This window comes from Oenanthe melanoleuca, chromosome 6 (genome assembly GCF_029582105.1).
Source record: "Oenanthe melanoleuca isolate GR-GAL-2019-014 chromosome 6, OMel1.0, whole genome shotgun sequence".
Taxonomy (NCBI): Eukaryota; Metazoa; Chordata; class Aves; order Passeriformes; family Muscicapidae; genus Oenanthe; species Oenanthe melanoleuca.
This window is the reverse complement of record NC_079340.1, coordinates 17,013,957-17,032,148: the sequence shown is the minus strand read 5'-3', so window position 1 is coordinate 17,032,148 and position 18,192 is coordinate 17,013,957. Positions and strand designations below refer to the sequence as shown.

At 39.5% G+C, this 18,192-nt stretch overlaps 1 protein-coding gene across 1 annotated transcript in view; it reads left to right on the top strand.

Annotated features, from left to right (window-relative positions):
- The window catches only part of LOC130254737 (WASH complex subunit 2A-like), a 35,988-nt gene that overhangs the window by 5,230 nt on the left and 12,566 nt on the right, over nt 1–18,192 (top strand). The window contains 17 exon segments of the mRNA XM_056494657.1: nt 47–94; nt 1,314–1,418; nt 1,969–2,056; nt 3,200–3,225; nt 3,227–3,269; nt 3,645–3,757; nt 5,500–5,572; nt 6,357–6,413; nt 8,060–8,218; nt 8,780–8,910; nt 10,489–10,581; nt 11,098–11,202; nt 12,089–12,205; nt 13,608–13,771; nt 14,206–14,317; nt 15,061–15,246; nt 16,236–16,418. Coding sequence (XP_056350632.1) covers nt 47–94; nt 1,314–1,418; nt 1,969–2,056; nt 3,200–3,225; nt 3,227–3,269; nt 3,645–3,757; nt 5,500–5,572; nt 6,357–6,413; nt 8,060–8,218; nt 8,780–8,910; nt 10,489–10,581; nt 11,098–11,202; nt 12,089–12,205; nt 13,608–13,771; nt 14,206–14,317; nt 15,061–15,246; nt 16,236–16,418 — 1,803 coding nt within the window.

Below are 18,192 nucleotides of genomic sequence, written 5' to 3'. Positions count from 1 at the left end.
GATGAAGCAATGTGTGATACTTGTCTCTGGGTCTCTTGTGTTACAGGAATCAGATGATGAATTTGGAAACCCTAGTGAAGATGACCAAAAGACGGTATGGTTAAACATTCTGGTACATCCCTGAAAGACTTTACACTTGTGGGACAAGGAGCCTGCATGAAAGAGGAGATGAGAGCTCTAGACAGTTGACTATTAGCAACTTTGTGAGGCCTGATTTTTATAACTTTTTATGGCCAGATGGCACCTCGTTCTGAAAGTGAACCTGAGTTGGGCTTAAAGACATACTTGCAAGCTGTCATTAGATACTGAGCCTGTGTGGGATGGCATTGCCTGCTATGTGTTTTCCTCAGTAATAAATTGGGAGACATGAGAGTCCAAAGAATCTACCCCAGGAAAACTAGGATTCTATGGGTTTATTTGGTTTATAATTAAAATTCTAATCTTGCCATGTGAGAGGCAAGGAACAGTATAGTTTGGGTATTACATGAAATCAAAGATGTGAATAGTATTAGATGTTTGAACAGTATATCCATTTGGATAATGAATGAGACATGAAGAGAAATGTTGAGATGAAAAAATTCAAACCTGACTTTAGTAATTGGTTTTAGAAAAAGGAATCTTACCCATATTTAGGTGTTCCACTGCATAAAACTTTTATGTGGGAATCCACATGTCTGGCATGATTTAGTGTCAAAAGAGCAATGTTGCAAAAAGCAACCCTTATTTAATCTACTTATTAATAAAACAGTATTGCAAAAGCACTCAGATGGTAGCTTTGTATGCCTGATGTATTTTAAGATGAGCAAGTATCTTTGGGTTATTGGTGATTTAGTTCAATTCTGGGCCCTTGCCTGTGCCAGTGCCTCAGCTGTCATCCAGTTTATTTCATCTTTTTTACCCTCTTACTGACGTGATTGAAACCAGGATGTGAGCATATTGTGTCTGTAATTCTGCTGTTCACCCTAAGAACAGTGCAAGATGATACAATTTTTTATTAATTGATCACAGTGTTCCTGTGTTAAGACTAAATACCAGGTCTTTAGTTTGTGTATGGTAGTGGTACACACCTTGTTAGGGCAGCCTCTGTGTCATCAGTTGCAGCATTCAGTAACACAGCACAGGGTTGGGGTGTGCTAGAGAATGCTGCAACTTGCTTGGAGCTAGAAGCACTCCTTCATTACCTTTCAAATGATGTGAAGTACTTCAAATTGGCTGTAAGTTCCCATCCTTTCTGTAAGTTTGATTTGAGTATTTTATCTAAGAAGATGTAGTTTTATGCTTGTTTTGTAAACAGGATATTAATTGTTTTTTAGAGGATAGCCCAGATGAGTGATGAAGATGATGATGATGGCTGTGATCTCTTTGACTCTGAAAAAGAGGAGGACGAGGATGGAGACATAGATGAAAGCACAAAGCCTGTGAGTAATTGTTGCCTTCCTGATGTGGGAGATTTGACTTCCTGTATGAAAAATCTGTCCTTAGAGGGATTATAATGGTAGCTCTCAAGTGCTTGGAATGGATTTCTGTAGGAAGTGCCTCCAGAAATCCTGAGTAGTCTTTTAACATGATTGTTCAGCTGTTACCCCTTTAAACACAGGGATTCTTGCACCTTAAGCAAGTATCAAAGCTTTCAAGCTTTGTTCTTTCAAGAACAAAGAACATTAAAAAATGGATTTTTGCATTTTTGTGAGAAGGCCTTTTGTTTCTCCTGCTTACAAAGCAAGGTGACATTTAAAAATGATGTGTTCATCAGAACTAGAAATTTGGAGTTTTTTTTTAATTATTGATGCACACTAATCTCTGCTTTAACAGAAAGCTGTATTGTTTCTTCTGAGGGCTTCAGGCATAGTCTAGACAAGATAGTGTACAAGTGAGGCTATAGAATACAGTATTTATAATTACAATTGCATCAAGTTGCTAACTGGATCTTATGTAAGAAATATGCTGTTATTTGTTCCTGCTGCTCAGAAAAAGAAGAGGCCAACATCATTTGCAGATGAGCTGGCAGCCCGAATCAAAGGAGAAGTGCCAGTCAGACAGGATGAAGAGCGCTCATGTGAGTGACCTCCCAAGTTTGAAAAGTTCTTGTCAGTGATGGGTGACTTATGAAAGTGTGGGACAGGAGATTGTGGATAACAATAACTGAAGTTACACAGATACGTTATTTGAACATGTATTAGGTAAAAGCATGATAAGAGGAATTGCAGACACTATTTTGTGCTCTGAGAAACTCTTTGGCTATAACTCAGAGGACTGAATTGGAATTCACTGGGAGTTATAGTGGGAAACACGTTTCTTTCAGGTGAGACAGGTCACTCTCGAAAGACAGGTTATTGGAAAGGTTTTCTCTCCAGTCTGATTCTCCCTCTGCATGTTGGACCACATGTGTTTTCTCCTGTTTCAAGTAATTATGTGGAAGCCATTGGTCACTGTGGTCTTTCTGTGAGCTCTACAGTGGAAAACACCTCAAGCAGGAGATTGGTGTTTGCATGTGGTGTGGATTGTTTGTTTTCTTTGTGGCTTAAATATATTGTTTTGAGGAAGTTTTCCTTGCTACTGTTACTTATGATGTTTTAGAGTAAATAATGCATTTACTTTTGTGTTGCTTTCAAAGGGAGAGACCTCTCAAGTATTTAGTTTTGCAGCAAAGCAGCAGTTGAAAATAGCTGTCTGAAGTTGAGTTGGCAAGCGCTTATGAGGCTGCTGTTGACCTGTAATATTGAGCAAAAAACAATCAAACTTAAGTCTGCTGATATCAAGAGTATAAAACCTTACGGTGTTCAGTTACAGGGAAATCTTCCAGTCATTGAAGTAACCTTACAAGGCCAGGGGAGATAAAACTCTGGCTTTGCTTTTGGATGCTGAATGAACACAATAATAAATCTGGAGCTACTTGAGATGCTCAGAGGTTCTGCAAAGGTGTGGAACCTGTACTGTCTGTGCTGCTTCATCTCAGGTGACAGTAAGTCTGCGTGTGGACAACTGTGAAGCCTCTAGTGCCTGACAGAATGATTCTATTACAATTTTAGGTACTAGTTTTAGAAACTGTATCTCATAGAATTGCTTAATCAGGCTGATACAAATGAAAACACAGAGGTCAGCTTGGTTTGCTGTTTTTTAAGATTTTTTTTTGTCATAGATTGATCTCAGACTGTAAGTAAAGGGGGAGTAGTTTTTAATTGAAACTTTCTTTCTAAAGCCCTGTCATCAGAGACCAAAACAAGGAAAATCCCCGAAAGAGAAGAAGGAAGTTAGGGTCCCATCAGATGGTAAGATATCCTCCTGTCTTGTTTCTGAATTTTGGGCTGGATTGTAAGGTACCAATTAAGAAATAGTGGCCTCTGCTTTAGAACAGTATTTCTCTGGGTGGGATATCGGTGAGCATCCTTCAAGGTGAATGTGTAAACAAATCTAGGTTGTGATGTGCATGTAAACAAGGCTGGAAACACCCTTAGTGAGAGTTCTTCCTCTAATGTGGCCTTCTGGAGCAACTGCATGACCCAGTCTGTCTTCAGCAGCTTCTCTCTATGTGTCATGTTTATGATAGCAGATGGAACCAAAACAATTTTTATTTTGGTTTCTCTAATTCCCTTTCCTGAAACTTGATCAGTCTTACCAAAGCTCATGGCTCTTGTACTTTCTAGATGAAGATGATGACATCTTCAAGCCTCCTAAACTGACTGATGAGGACTTCACACCATTTGGTTCAAGGGGTGGCCTCTTCAGCGGTGGAACAGGCCTTTTTGATGATGAAGAGGTGAGAATGCTGCAGATTGTAGAAATGGAATGTTTCCTCCTTTCAAAAACAAAACAGAAGATCCCTGAAAATTCCCACCTCTGGAAGACAGAGAGGACAAACAGCATTTTGTTGCTTGGTAATATTCAAGTGTTGTGGAATAGTACAGCTTTCCATTGGGGAAACAGAACTACACAAGTGACATACTTATGTTCCCCCTGGTCAATGTCCTCTCTTCTGCAGTACTACTGCTGAGAGAGATGCAAGTGTGGTTCAGACTCTATATTAGACAAATTCTGATTCCAGGCGAGCTTAATTGGCCCCTTACTTTTAGCTGTGGTGGTAAACCAAATACCATCCATTAAATCAGCAGGTGTCTGTTAAAATGCCTGTGAAAATACTGAATTTTGTCATTCTCTCTCTGATTGTGGGAGAAGTATAAAGGAAAGAGATCCCTGAATGATGCCAATGACACTTCATCTTTCACATACCTTGTATAGACAGTGCTGCTGCTTTCTCTCTTTCTGTGCTGTAGGAAGTTTCCTCTTGCAATTATGCTGTGTTGTTTCATCTAATTATTGTACAGTTCCTGGGGCACCTGTATGAGCAAGAAAAGTTCACTTTAAGTTTACTCTTATGCTACCTAGAGTTGCCTTGAGGAAGAAATTGCATGAAGTGCATTTCTGACCTTATTTTACCACTGTGCACATGAAAGAGTATAGAAACCTGATGTCAGGGCTGGTTAAGATTTAAGAATACAGCTGTGTAAAGCAGATGATTGCCTCTGATGCAGCTGATACTGTTGACAGTCAAGGTTAGTCCTGAACAGTAGTCAGGTTGTTCCCTTTGTGGGATATCGTGTTCATTGTTGCACCAAGAATGAAAGTTAGGTGGTCCTTGGAGCCAGGGAGGTATTTGACTGAAATTTGGAAGGAGGCCTCATGTTTCTGCAGCTTACCTTGCCCAGTCTACTAGAATATAGCCAACAAGCACCGAACAGGGGCACTGTGTTGGGAGGGAGATAGTTCCATGCAATGCTTTCCATTCTGACAAAGCCTTTATTGGAAAAATGTTCTTTCTTTTTTTTTAAGTTTTTTACAAAGACCATGCATTTTGAGTCTCCAGGTAGTCAACCTCTAATACCCAATTCAAATAAGAGGGCAGCTTTTGAGAAATTAAGGGTCAATACTCAAAAAATGCGGAGGTTTCCTGGAAATCCAGGCTGCAATTGTTGGAGATTGGTACATGGCACTGCAACCTGAATACAAGAACAACTGTGGGAGTGTCCTGCAATGCTTTTGAGCAGTGATGTATTTCTCTGCACATTTGTTTTATCCACATGAAGTTCAGTAGTATTTTTATGCTTGTCCTGACCTGAATTTTTCCCTCAAACCTTACTGTATAAACTTCAGTAGGAAAGCTTAGAAGGGTATAATCAGAATCTAACCAGCTGTAGATTAATTAGTGTGAGTCCTTGAAGATGTGCAAATAAAAGGTCATTCCTTCTCTTCAGTAGACAGACTAGTGATCAGTAAATTAAATTTTAGAAGAGGGCTGCTTTTCTGAACATATACTCTCAAGTTAACACTTGAGTATCTAGGTTTAAGTCTGTATTTGCAGACGTCCTTTTGAAAAGGGAGTGGTGATTGCCACCTCTGTCTTGGCTCAGAAGTGGACATTCAATATGGAAAAATCAGCATCTGTAACTTCCTATAAAAACAAATTCACCACTTTTTCACCTTTGCATTTTTATCTATGATCAGAGTGATCTTTTTGCTGAAGCACCAAAAGGAGAAGAATCAAAAAAGAGAGAGCAGCGAGTCTCAGTAAGTGAAGGTAAGAACCAACAGTTGCCTCCTGTAGTCTTGTCTATGCTGTGATTTATTACTGCTAGCAGCTAGACTGTTTGTTCCCAAACTAGAAAGCCTGGTGTAGCAATTGCAGAGCAAGTCTCTTCTCACCAGTCTTAATAGAGAACACAGCTGTGTTGAATTTTACATGTGTTTGTTTGCTATGATCTGTTACACACACCTACTCTCCTAGAGCTGAAAGGATGTCCTTACTGCTGTTGGCAGAGCTCTCTGCATGTGCCAGGTTCCAGCTTCTCAAGTGTACTTTGCATGACCCAGTTGTGGGTGTGAGGGGAGCAGAGATTTCTTCTTGCAGATTAATTCACACTAGGTGCATATCTACACCCTTAAGGACTCTGAGCACACATTCTGTATTGCAGAGCTTTTGATGAAGCATTGTACTTGATGAATTTTCAGATATGTGTTGGAAGACTAAGCCATTTTGTTTTGAATGTATTGTATTGAAGTGGTTTTAAGTGTGTAAATGTGAACTGTTGCAAGTAGTGCTATATGTAAACGTGTAATGTGCTTATAAGTTCCAGTGTAGGAGAGCTGTTAAGTGGAGTTTAAATGGAAAAAAAAAATAGACTGTTACATATACTTGCAAAAGCCCAGAAGTTCAAGGAGAGTGTGTAAAGACATCTGAGCTGTTAAAAAAGAAAAAGTGGCTCAGACAACTTCTTGGATTCCTGTTTCTGTGGTAGAGTTTTGAAGGCTTTGACAGCATAAAATAAGTGCATCCATTTGTATTGTACTTCCTATGATTTCAGCATCCTCTACAAAATCCTTAAAGAAAGTTCCTGCAGGTGCAGTATTTCTGTTTCCAGGTATGATTTATTCAATAGCCAATTGCTTCATGCACAAAATGCTCTTTTCTTTAAAACCTACTGCTGAGGTTTTAAAGAAAAAACTATCCAAATACAGCAGCACTGCATTGCTTTATCATATGCTTTATGACAAGTACAGATGCTTCTACCATGCTAAGCCTAAACTGCAGCATGTTTTATGGATAATCAAAGATTCTGGAGGAGCTCTGAAGGTAGGTGTCACTGATGGCAAGATATTAGCAACTGTCGGCTTCGAGTGTTGTGCTCTTAACTTTTAAAAATGTGTGTCACTTCAACTGATGTTATACAGCTTAATTCTGCTGTGTATGCAGTCACAGCTTCTACCTGTACTCTGAGAAGGGAGTGCATTTTGATCTTTCACATTTGATCGTATTCCCCTGGGTTAGCAGAAGAATAGTTTACACATCAAGTTCCTATGTTTAGACCAACTTGTTTTTCTAGTCTTGATTCAGAGGATCTACATACATAGAGAAGAATCAGATCTATAACTTGGAGCTAAAAGTGAAAAAGAATTGTACTAAGATCTGTTTTGTATTAGAAACCAAGCTGATCAATAAAAAGAAACCAGTCTTTTTGAATTTACTGACAAAGATTTCTGTCAGTGTGCAAGCTCTTCACTTGATTGAGGTACCTGAATTTTAACTTTTGGCCTTTCTTAATAAAGAAAAGCTTCGGTTAACTGAGCCCTCAGTCAGCATAATTTTTAGAGTAGGAAGTACACAGATACAGACTTTTTACTCCAGGGTCAAAGATATATGTCAACAATGGAACTTCTACATAATTGTAAAACTCAGTAGCAGAGTTTAAAACAGCAGATTGATGTGTGGGATTTTTTTTTTCTTGGAGGTACTGTTGTATAAGCAGTGAGTTTAGTCTTTAGTTGCTCCCTCTCAATAACTTGTAGACAGGCTTAAGTCACCAGAGAAAAGCCAAGATTGAGGCTCCTTTGCTATTCCAGTCAACAGTTTGTTTAGGAACTCAATCTTTAATAAATAACCAAATTTCGTGGCTGTATTCCTGTCAATCCTGAGGCACTTTATAATTGCATAATACACTTTCTTTTTAGTAAGAACCTGCTGCTGATCAAAATCTATGCAGTCTGCTGACTTAACCAAATAGCAGTTGTTCTGCTTTCTGCCAAACTTTCATTTAGGTACCTCCCCACCTCTGTCTTATTTCCAAGCATTTACACATGAGGAGCAAAAAGACAGACTTAGACTATTGGAAGTGTTTTCCCTCTCCCCAAGCACCTTACCACTTTTATGAGACCACAGTGGCATGGTGTATTAGTTTGTAGAACAGGATTCTCGTTTGGGAAATCCATAGGGGCAACAATATGAGACTACTGAGTCTTCTAGCTTCAACACAGAGCCTGGCTGCTGTTCTTAGGGAAGATGAGCAGGTTTGAGGAAGAAGTGGGTGCAGTGAGAGAGGGACTGTCTGTGTCTTGGCTTTATCAGAATGTGTCTAGCTAATGCTTTTGATGTGGCGCTGTTGCAGGAGCACCTTAAAAGTTGCTGAGATGGAAACTATACCAGAAGTCACTTACTATGGCACAAGTTCAGCTTTTTGGCAACTCTGGCAATGTTACTTTGATTTTTATTCTGCCTCCATCTGACCTGCAGGAGGAAGTGATGTATTTAGTTCCACTGTAATTGAGGAAAAAGACAAACCTGCAGCACCAAACACAGAAAAAACTAAACAACCTGGGAAAGTTGTTCTCTTTGATAATGATGATGATGATGACTTCTTTGTGGAAGCAACTAAAAAGCCTCCAGATCCAGGTACCTCTAAACATTTGTGATAAAAGATTAAACACTGAATGTCATCAAAATTCAAACTGGTAGGAACCAATGAGTTGTAATATTCAAACCTTCATCACTGCTACTTCTGCTTGGGTTTTGAGGTGTTGTGGTTTTGATTGGTTTATGGTGTTCTGTTGTAGAGGGTTTACTTGTCATTGGTAGTTCTTTTCATCATAGTGGTGTGGGGCTGGTTTGTTTGTACATTCTCTCCCCTGACTTTTCTCTCTAAGGATGCTCCTTCTATCACTAGGGCAGTATCTAGACTTGAATCAGGGAATTGGCACAGGCTTTATTCACATAGCCTTGAATCTTTGTGTCCAACATTCCCTATTAGCAGGGTCAGGGCCTGTCCTAAGCCAGTACAAGACACTGCCTTTGGAGGTGCTTTCAGATAAGTGGTGTTTCACTTTGACAGCTTGTCTGGCTTTTTCTCTCAAAGACTCCTGATGTTGGTCATCATTAAACAGTATGGTATCTTTTGAGAATTTCTTCTCTTGTTCTGTATTCCTCATTCCCTGTTTGTTTTGTCTCTTTATGTAGTCAAGTCCACAGCTGACCTATTTGATGATGAAGAAGGTGACTTATTCAAGGAGAAACCTGCCATTCCTTCTGTGGTTGCTGGCACAACTAAAGAAACAGGAAGCCATAGGGAGGCAATAATGGAAAAAAAGGTAATGGCATAAAAATGGATTGTATGGCTGAGGTTTTAGGAAATGTTTATAGTGAAGTTGAAGTAGTCTTTCCATATACAATACTATGAAAGTGACATATTTGTGAAATAGGACTAAGTTCATAGGGTCTTCCATAATTTAGTACTTCACTGGTCCTTAAATGCCTTTTGCCCTTTTACATTTGAGGTTTATTTGAGGTTTTTATTTGTGTGGGCAGTGATTGAAAGAATCTTATTAAGGCAGGATGATTGAAATGAGAGCAAAATAATAAGCCTCTGATAATAAAAAATGTTTCGTGGCTGAAGTGAAACCAGTCTGAATTAAGGACCTTTGTGTCATAGTTCTGTGCTGCAGAGACTGTCTGCTCTTACATCAGCACTGACAGCAGCTTAACTGGTGTTAACATAGCTCGTGCATATTATGGGAGAAGTGGGTGGGTTCTACCTAAGCACATACAAAACCTGGAGTGTTTAGAAAACTATTTTTCAGCTGAAAACTCCTCTAAATTGTAGAAAGCTCTAAATGTGGTGTTAAGCCGATATGTAGAGTTAAGAGAACCTGCAAATATCACTCCACTTTCAGAACAGTGCTTTGAGGAAAGTAGTAATGCTCTTTGTTTCTGTAGTATATACTGTATATACTCATTTTATACTTCCTGTCCAATGACTATTTGAACATAATTAGCTGCAGTGACTCTTCTCCCCTCTGGACTGAGTCAGCAGCACCCCTCCTGCTCTGTCAGGAGGGGAGGGCTGTTTTATACTCCAAGCTTTATGACAGTAGTGCTTGGGTCTGGGATCGTTCTGAGTTTAATGGCAATATAGCTGGTGGCAGGCTGGGGCTGTGCTGTGATAATGCAGGAAATGATGGCTGGCACAAACTGCCCTTGTCCTTTATGAAAAACAGCTTGTTAAAAGAAACACTTTCCCTTAGCTCACGAGGCCTGGCATGAGTTGCTGCATACATTCTTCTGCTGAGAAGGATGGTGTGGCAGGAGGCTTGTGGTAAGACCTGCAAGTCACTTGTGCATAGCACATGAGTTTTGGACTTCAGCCTATGGGTGACAAGCTTGACTTCTGTTCCTTCAGCTGTGGGATTTTGCCATCAGCATGCCTCTTAGCAGGGGTTAGTCATGTTTAAGGAAAAATACTTCCCAGTTTAGTGCCCCCACTGCAACCATGCTGTTGCTCACTCCTGCCACCCCTCTCTCCCTGGGGAGGGCTAAGGAGGGGAATTGAGGGATAAAAGGTAAAGATCAGGAGTTGAGATAAAACTAACTTACTTGAAACAGCAATGAGATAAGAAAGCAAACAGCAACATCAGCAATGCTAATGACAGATGGTACAAAAAAGAGGTAAATTATTCCACTGCCTCTCCCACCTGAGCTGACTCAGAGAGATCGATTCTCCCTAGAAGACTCCCTTCCCCCTATCCCCAGCAATGACATGAGGTGATATAAAATAACTCCTGGGTTCTGCTCACTCCCCCTCCTGGCTACTGCAAAGAAAGTGTCCTAGATATGCCAGCCCTTACTGAACCTAAATGGGTACTGATGCAGTGTCTTTGTTTGTCCTAAAGAATCAACCATCTTCAGGTGAAGACTTCAAGCCTTTATCTGAAACGCCTCCAAGAAAACAAAGGGGCCTTTTCTCTGATGAGGAGGATTCTGAAGTGAGTATTTCTTTGAGAAATCCCTACAGAAAATCTCTACAGAAATCCTTGGGATCTTAGTCTTCCTGACTTCAGTCCACTCATATCTGGGGACTATTCATTTTGTAGGATGGGGAAATCTGACATCCATGCAGATACTCCCAGCTGTTCTGAAAGTTCCTTCTTGCTCCAAGAGTGTAAGCTCTGTGATTGTTTTCCCTGTCTTCAGGGACTTAAACATTAGTGGTACACACAGGCATAAATTAAAAGCCTGAAGACTGGAGGGAGCAGGAAATGAAGAGTAAGAATCATTAAAGACTGCTTATGCTTCATTTTGGCTTTCAGCTAACAATTAACCTGAAAAGATCAGGAAAATCCCTGTGCACTTGCAAGTGATTGGTACATCAGATAAGGCATCCACTGCTTCATAGGCATTCTAAACATTTTTTTTTCATAAGGAAAAACATGAATGTCCCCTTTAGAGTTCTTAAACATACAGCCTTGCTTTGCAAAATGACAATTATTTGGTTTGCATAGGATTTGTTTTCATCAAGTAAACCTGTGAAGTCCAAAGCTACATCTGTCCCCACCAGCAAGTCCATGACAAAAGCTCCACTTTCCTTGTTTGATGATGATGAAGAGGTAAGGACCGCTTCCTGATACTGCCTGTGTGTGGGAACCCACCTGCACAGGATGTTGCAAATGCAGCAAGAAATACTCAGAAATTTAAACACTGGGCTTGCAAACGGAGCAAATTGATCTTGCATTGTGCAGCAGTTCTGAGCATGTGGACAGCACTGTGGAGGGGAGTGGGAGTGGAGAGTTTTGCAAGTTCTTGAGGTCTTTAAAGTAGTTTGCAGTCAGTGCATTTCACCTCTGGACACGAAGGATGTTAACCCTCTGATTGATAGGACTAGAGAACACTGAGCAGTAGAACAAATATGAGCTTCAAGAAGCTGTTGTATCCTAAACCTTGCTTCTCTTATCATGGCTGCTGAATTCCTTTTTTCTCACTGTTGAGTGTGTAAGAGTCATGACTGCTAGTGTGGAAACAGAGGTCAGAGCACAAGTTTGTGTAGGAAACCTTAAAAAAAGATTAATTAGTGTGTGCTTTAATTTTTTACCCAGTGGTAGTTGTTCAGCTCACTTAATGCCTGTCCTCAAAATAGGATTCATTCTCCATTTCATTATATGGGTTAGAAACAGTGCTCCATTGTGTTGGCTGCTATGCTACAGAATTGCTGAGTGGTGGGTTTTGGCTTCTGGTTATGTCTTGTGGTGGAGAATCTGTGGTCCAGAACCAGGCTATGTGCTTACAGGCTTCTGGTCTTTCAAATGCTCTATGTTCCTTGTACCAAAATATTGTGTTAAACTTGAAATTGTCTTCAAAAAACACCATTTCTGTATCCTACTTATATGAGCAATGGATGGCAACAATATCTTATGTGATGATGATTTCTCAATAAGCTTTTCATTGTAGCTTTGGCTTTTGATTTTTTTATAATATTATATTTTATTTTGCTTTAAGGATCTCTTTGGTGTGGGACCTGCCAAGAAGCACCAGGAAAAGCCCCCAGAAGAGAGAGCAAAACAGTCAGGGCCTCTCAAGAAAGCTTCCAGCTTATTCTTCAGCAGTGATGAGGAGGTACTGAGGAGTGAGATTTGGTTGAAAGTGGTTACTTTCAACTGGTTGCTGGGCTTTATGCTGAGCAAAGCATAAAACTTTTGAGAAGGGAACCACAGACCAACTCTGCTGTGTCCACATGCCATGCCTACCCCAATCCTTTGACTTCTTTGCAGCTAAGAAAGCTGATCCTTGGTCCAAATTTTCACAGGATCTAGGTAATAGAAATCATGTGGGAGAGAAAAATCAGTATTTTCAGTGTAATTTATAGAAAGTTTGATAGCAAATGAGACTGTTGCCGACAAATCTGACTTAAAAACGCTAAAAGGGAAAAATAAGTCTGTTCTTGCTGCTTTAAATTCTGTAAGGAAAGTTTATCAGTTCTAGATAGATATGTGTTGAGGTTTTCTTTGTTTTGAGGTGGGTTGCATGTGGTTTTGTTTATTGTAATTTTTATTTGCTTAAGTTTTGTTGTTTGTTTTCTTTGTTTGACTGTTTTGATTTTTTTTAAATTTAGGGATGGGAAAATGATACATAAATAATAAGGCTTCCCATAGAGCAATCCTCTTCTAGGGACGGGCTAGGTATTGTCCTTAATCTGAAATGAAAGCCAGAGACACTAAAGTAAATTAAAAACTTAAAAATTTGTCTGGAAACCTCTAAATTAGCTCATATGAATAGGATCCAGACTCTTGTTAGTGCTCCTATCTCTCAGTATTACTCTGTTGCATAGACTTTATTAATTGTCCTGTAATTGCTTGTTTAGTAGACAACAGTAATATCTTTAGATGCATTTTTATCTTAATGTAGAATAAAGCAAGTTCAAACTTTGTCATGCCTATAGTCCCTTTCACAAAGAGGACAAAGGTAGAAACTGGGGAAAATCACTTGAAATGCTGGGAATAGCAAAACAAAAAAGGCAGAAATATCTTGTTTAGTGTGTAGGCTTTAATATAGGGTATCTGTGGGAGGGGATGGGTGCTTGGGGGAGAAGCATGGTAAAGGACGTAAGTACAGCATTGAGCACTCTAGTAATGAGGTGTCTTGGGTTTATAAGTGGTGGGTTTTTTCTTTTTTTCTTGTTTTTTCCCATACATCAATCTTGCTAACAATTTAGTGGCTCCAGTCAGGTTCTTTTGAGTGACCCTACTTTTGTGACACTGCAATTGACACTGACCTCAGTTGTTAAGAGCAGGTGTAACAAAGCGTGTGTATTGTATTTTGCTGGATTGATACTATGTGCCAAAAGGTGACCAGGCCCTCTGTAAAGCCTGAGCAATGTCAGATTACACTGGCTAAAATGCAGGCAGCTAAGTAAACTAGTAGAGAGATGAAAGGACTGCCAAGATGAAATGTTCTTTATAGGGAAGATGGCAAAGTGGCTTTGACCAAGACAAAAGAAAACTTGTTCCTTCTTTTTAAGGAACATTGGAATGTCTCCAAGCCAGCTAAACTTTCTTCTGAAGATGGCCAAAAAGAAGACCCTGCAAAACCAGCTAGCACTGTCAGTCAGGCTAAAGATGTGAAGACAACAAGCCTCTTTGAGGAAGAGGATGAGGAGGACTTATTTGCAATCACTAAAGAGAGGTGATAGTCCTGGGAGGGGCGTGGGGAGGCATTTATTCAGAACAGCTTAGCAGGCCTTTCAAAACCAGATGGACACAGGCATATTGCAAGTGTTGGTTCTTGGTACCGTTGCTGAGGAGGAAGCAGGGGTGTGTGAGTAGGAAGGATCAGTGCTGGGCTCTTTTGTATCTGTGGTGGGTCATTCTCCTTGCCAGCACTGAACTGGCCTTTCCATTTCTATGCCAGTGATATAAAATCCTCTTGACCTTTTTTTATCTCCACTTCTGCAGAAAGCTTTGCAGACAAGAAAGAGATGTTGGAGTTGTTGGGACAGTGAGGAAGCCAAGTGCTATATCTGGGAACACTTGCTGCAAATGATGGCCCTAAGTGACACTTTTAAACAGATGCAGCACATGGCCACTGAATTTTCCACTTTCTTCTCTCTCTCACTGCAGCCAAAGAAAGCCACAGAAGCCATCATTGTTATTTGAAGATGATGATATTAATGGAGAGTCATTCTTCAGCTCCCAATCAGTGCTACTTCCTTCAGCTGCTAAGGCTGCAGTGGTAACTCCCCATTCTTTTAAAAGTGACATGGAACACTTTCACAGTCTTTTTAGTCTGTCTTTGTTGTTAGGTACTAAATATAAGTCTAACTCGTTTTACACAATGTTAACTAGCAAATTGGGAATGGGAACAGGGAAGACTGAACTCTTACATGTACACTCTTACTACTATTAGCCTAATAGAGACTTCAACATTTTCTTGACCACTTAACCTGAATTGTTTGGTTTATGCTAAAAGCACTTCCTAAGGATGTTTCGAAAGCTCTCAACCATTAAATAACACTAAAAGAAACAAACAGCTTACTGCTGACTCAGTAGCCAGGGTTAACCTTTCATGTTACCCCTACCCAAGATGATTCAGATGTGTAAACAGGCTTCTTACTGGCCCTCCCTGTTGTGTGCTAATGCCATCCTGTGTCTCACAAGCTTAGCCCATCATGTACTGCCTGTCTGGTTGTGCTTTGGAATTGAGAATAGGAGATGCAAGGGTTTTATAAATCTGTAGCTGTAGCTGGGATTCCTGTACATGCCCTTCCTGGCACTCTTCAACCAGATTAAAAAACTGGAAATTAATAATCGGAAACCAGAATGTCCCATGGGAGGAAAAATAGGAGAAGTCAGGTATTTTGCTAGTGTCCTAGACCTCTGCAGTAGGCAAACTGAGACTCTGCAATTCCATAGCAGCATATGCATTCTATATATAATTACCAATTCTGTGTCACCGACCTTCTCCTAATTTTGCAGGAGAAAGTAAAACCAGGACAAACACCACTTACCTTTAATGAAGAAGAAAAGGAGGAAAAGGAAGATCTCCCAGATAGAATGGTGAAGTCTAACCAGGTAGAAGATACATTGTGGTGTTCAGAAGAGCCTGGAGCAGCTCCTGTGTCTCAAGGAACAGATGTTGCAGGGCAGCAAACAAAGGAAAAAGTGAGGGATTTTCTTATATTAATCTAAAGTTTGGTGAAGATTCAGTTAAAAAAAACACAAACAGTGCTGCTCTGGCACATAAATATTTTTTTGGACTGGAGGAAAGAGTAATTCTGTCTCCATTCAGCAAAATCACTTTATAAGTTGTTTCCTAACTGATGTCCTTGAGAGGAATTGAAGGTTTTTGCCGGTAAGGCGGTTGGCAGAATCTGTTTCGGTTTTCTCTCCAAAGTGTGTTGGGTAATCTTTATTTACATAAACAGAGCTTTCCCTTGAAACATAACCTGTATTAATACATGGATTTTTCTTCAAGCTCAATAACTTTGCTTCACCATAATGTGTGATGGTTTTTAAAGTGTTATTATGGCCTTCAGGATTGTGAATTTCTGCTGGGCAATACTGTTACAGAACAGTATTGATGAGTATTGAGTGTATTATTGCAGAAGCTTCAGCAGAACTGATCTTGGGCTTAGTCTTACTGAGTCATTGTCAAGGAATTACCAGCTGATGAATTTGCATTGTAGTTCTTATTCTTCACACTTTCCTGAGCACATTTAAGGTTCTGGTACTGCTGTTTACTCCAAAGTATCTGAAGTGGTATGAGCTAGGTTACTCACAGATAATGGAAAGCTGATGAGTGCAGCCTTGTGGTGCATGTGCAACCTGACATAGAGATGAGGAGAAAAATTTATGCAGGAAGATGCTTATCAATAGTGCCACAGGGTAGGGTGAAAATTTGGAGGAAATACAGGAGGGAATTTGTCTTCCTTTCAGAGCTGAAATTGTGTTCTTTATCAGCTTTATCAACTGTCTGTTGCTAATCTGCATATTGATATTCTGTCTGTTTGGGAAAAGTTAGTTGCTTGGTAATGATTGCAGAACTCTGACCACTGCTGGTATTTAATTAAGAAAGCTTAGCAGGGTTTTTGGGCAAACCTGAAATAAATAACAAGCTGATGTGTTACTTTTTTTTTTTTCCTTTGGTGGAGCCTTTTGCAGTAATATCTTCAGAGCCAGCTGACAGTTCAGATCTGTTTGCAACATCACCACCAGCTCTGGGGAAAGATATGAAGAGCCAAGCTAAGAAAGTGCTAAGCTTATTTGAGGAGGAAGAAGAGGAAAGACTGGAAGATAATAATGGCATAAAAAATGCACAGAAAGGAGTTGATGTGGTGAGTGTAAGGAAGTTCTTGAACACTGGAAAATGATATTTCTATCTCTGCTTTTCTAGGCAAGGTTTTTTCTTTTTACTTTTCCCTCTCTTCATGTCATGCAGGCTTATGTTTCTCAATATCTAATCCTCCAGATCCTTGGGTTAGAAATAATTCTTGCTCTTCCTTGTGATCCTGAATCCTTTTGTAAATTTTCCTGTCCCACTAACTTGAAAGCATTTTGCTTCACGCTAATATGAAAATAAATTCTATGCAGATGTTTCAGTGCAGCTACTTGATTCTTGCTTTACAGAACTGACTCTTCAGTTATTCCTCAAAGTCAAAGATACTAGGAAGTAAAAGGATGTGAGGTTTTAAGCCTTGTGGTTTCTCTCTCTCTCTATCTCTTTTCTCCTTTTTTTTTTTTTTTTAACATTGTTACAGTTTGCTTGCTGGATATATGCCTTCAGACTTAGATTCAGCAATAATTATCTTAATCCTATATTTATTTCTATTTTTCAAGTATGTGTGTTCATTTTTTTACAAAAGCTTCCAGCTACTGTACTATTAGTCTGATTTTTCTGATACAGTGTATAGCATCAAGAGGTGGACTTGGAATTTTCAGCAGCAATATTCTTGAATCTATGGCAATATTCTTGTTTCTATGTGATACAAATGTACTGAAATTTTTTCTGTAAGTTTGAAGTAGTGTCAAAAGGTACATACTGTATACTACAGTGTACCACAAGGTTTTGTTGTCTTAGTATGTAAAGTAAGCTGCCAATCCTAAAGGCTATGTGCACTTTATTCAGCAGCCCTTGGAACAGAATGAAATAAGTGACTGTTGGAGAAAAAATCACTGTTTACAGCAGCTTCTGAGTTAAAATAGATTGTTAGCATGGGCCCTTGTTTGCTACTTGTGAATGAATACTGTGTTTGGTTTTTGTGGGGAGCATACTGGGAGATGACTGAAAGAAGCCACATCTGTCCTATGAATTTGGAAAAATAGAAATCCATTCAAATCTTTCCTTCAAAGCTGTCATCTGTCAGCGTATAGTAGTCACAAGGTGATGAAGGTACTGAAATGCAAAAATCAGAATGGTAATTTATGAACTTAACATTTTTGATAGGCAAATCTGAAAGGTGCTACTATTTTTCTTGCTTATTTCAACTTAATATGTGTGTTGTGTGTGGGTAATTCTAGATGTGCATTAGGTTTTCACATATCTGGGCATAAACAGCAGTTCTAGTGCTCTAAAAATGTGATGTGGCTTTTGATATGAAATTAAAACTGGTGTATAGAGAGGCTGAGAATGTAATAAAGACATCACAGTAATAAAAATCATAGGAGAGGGTGTATGGATGAAAAATGATGTACTAGAAATTAAATTTAGGCAGCCCTTCAGAGTTCCTGGAGATTTCAATAGGAATGGGGAAAATCAGGCTTTATTCTTATGATGACCAATCTTGTTGCCTGGATTTTGTGTCTGGTGTCATGGTACTGGATGGCCAGTCATGCCCTGAAGAGGCATCCTTTAATTTGAGTTGTTTTAATAGAGACAAATGAGTGGTGAATATAGATATGGGCTTTTACTTGGACATCTGAGTGGAGCCTTTGATTTTGCAAGCCAGACCTGGTTGCCTACAGTGACCACAATCATCAAAGGCATTGTTTTTGGTGCTCGAGGAGCTGATACTCATTACTTTGACAGGTAATAGAGGAAATAGGGTGATACATGCAACTTCAATCTTCCTACAGCAGCAAATTTGAAAGTACAAGTTCTTGCCAAAGGCA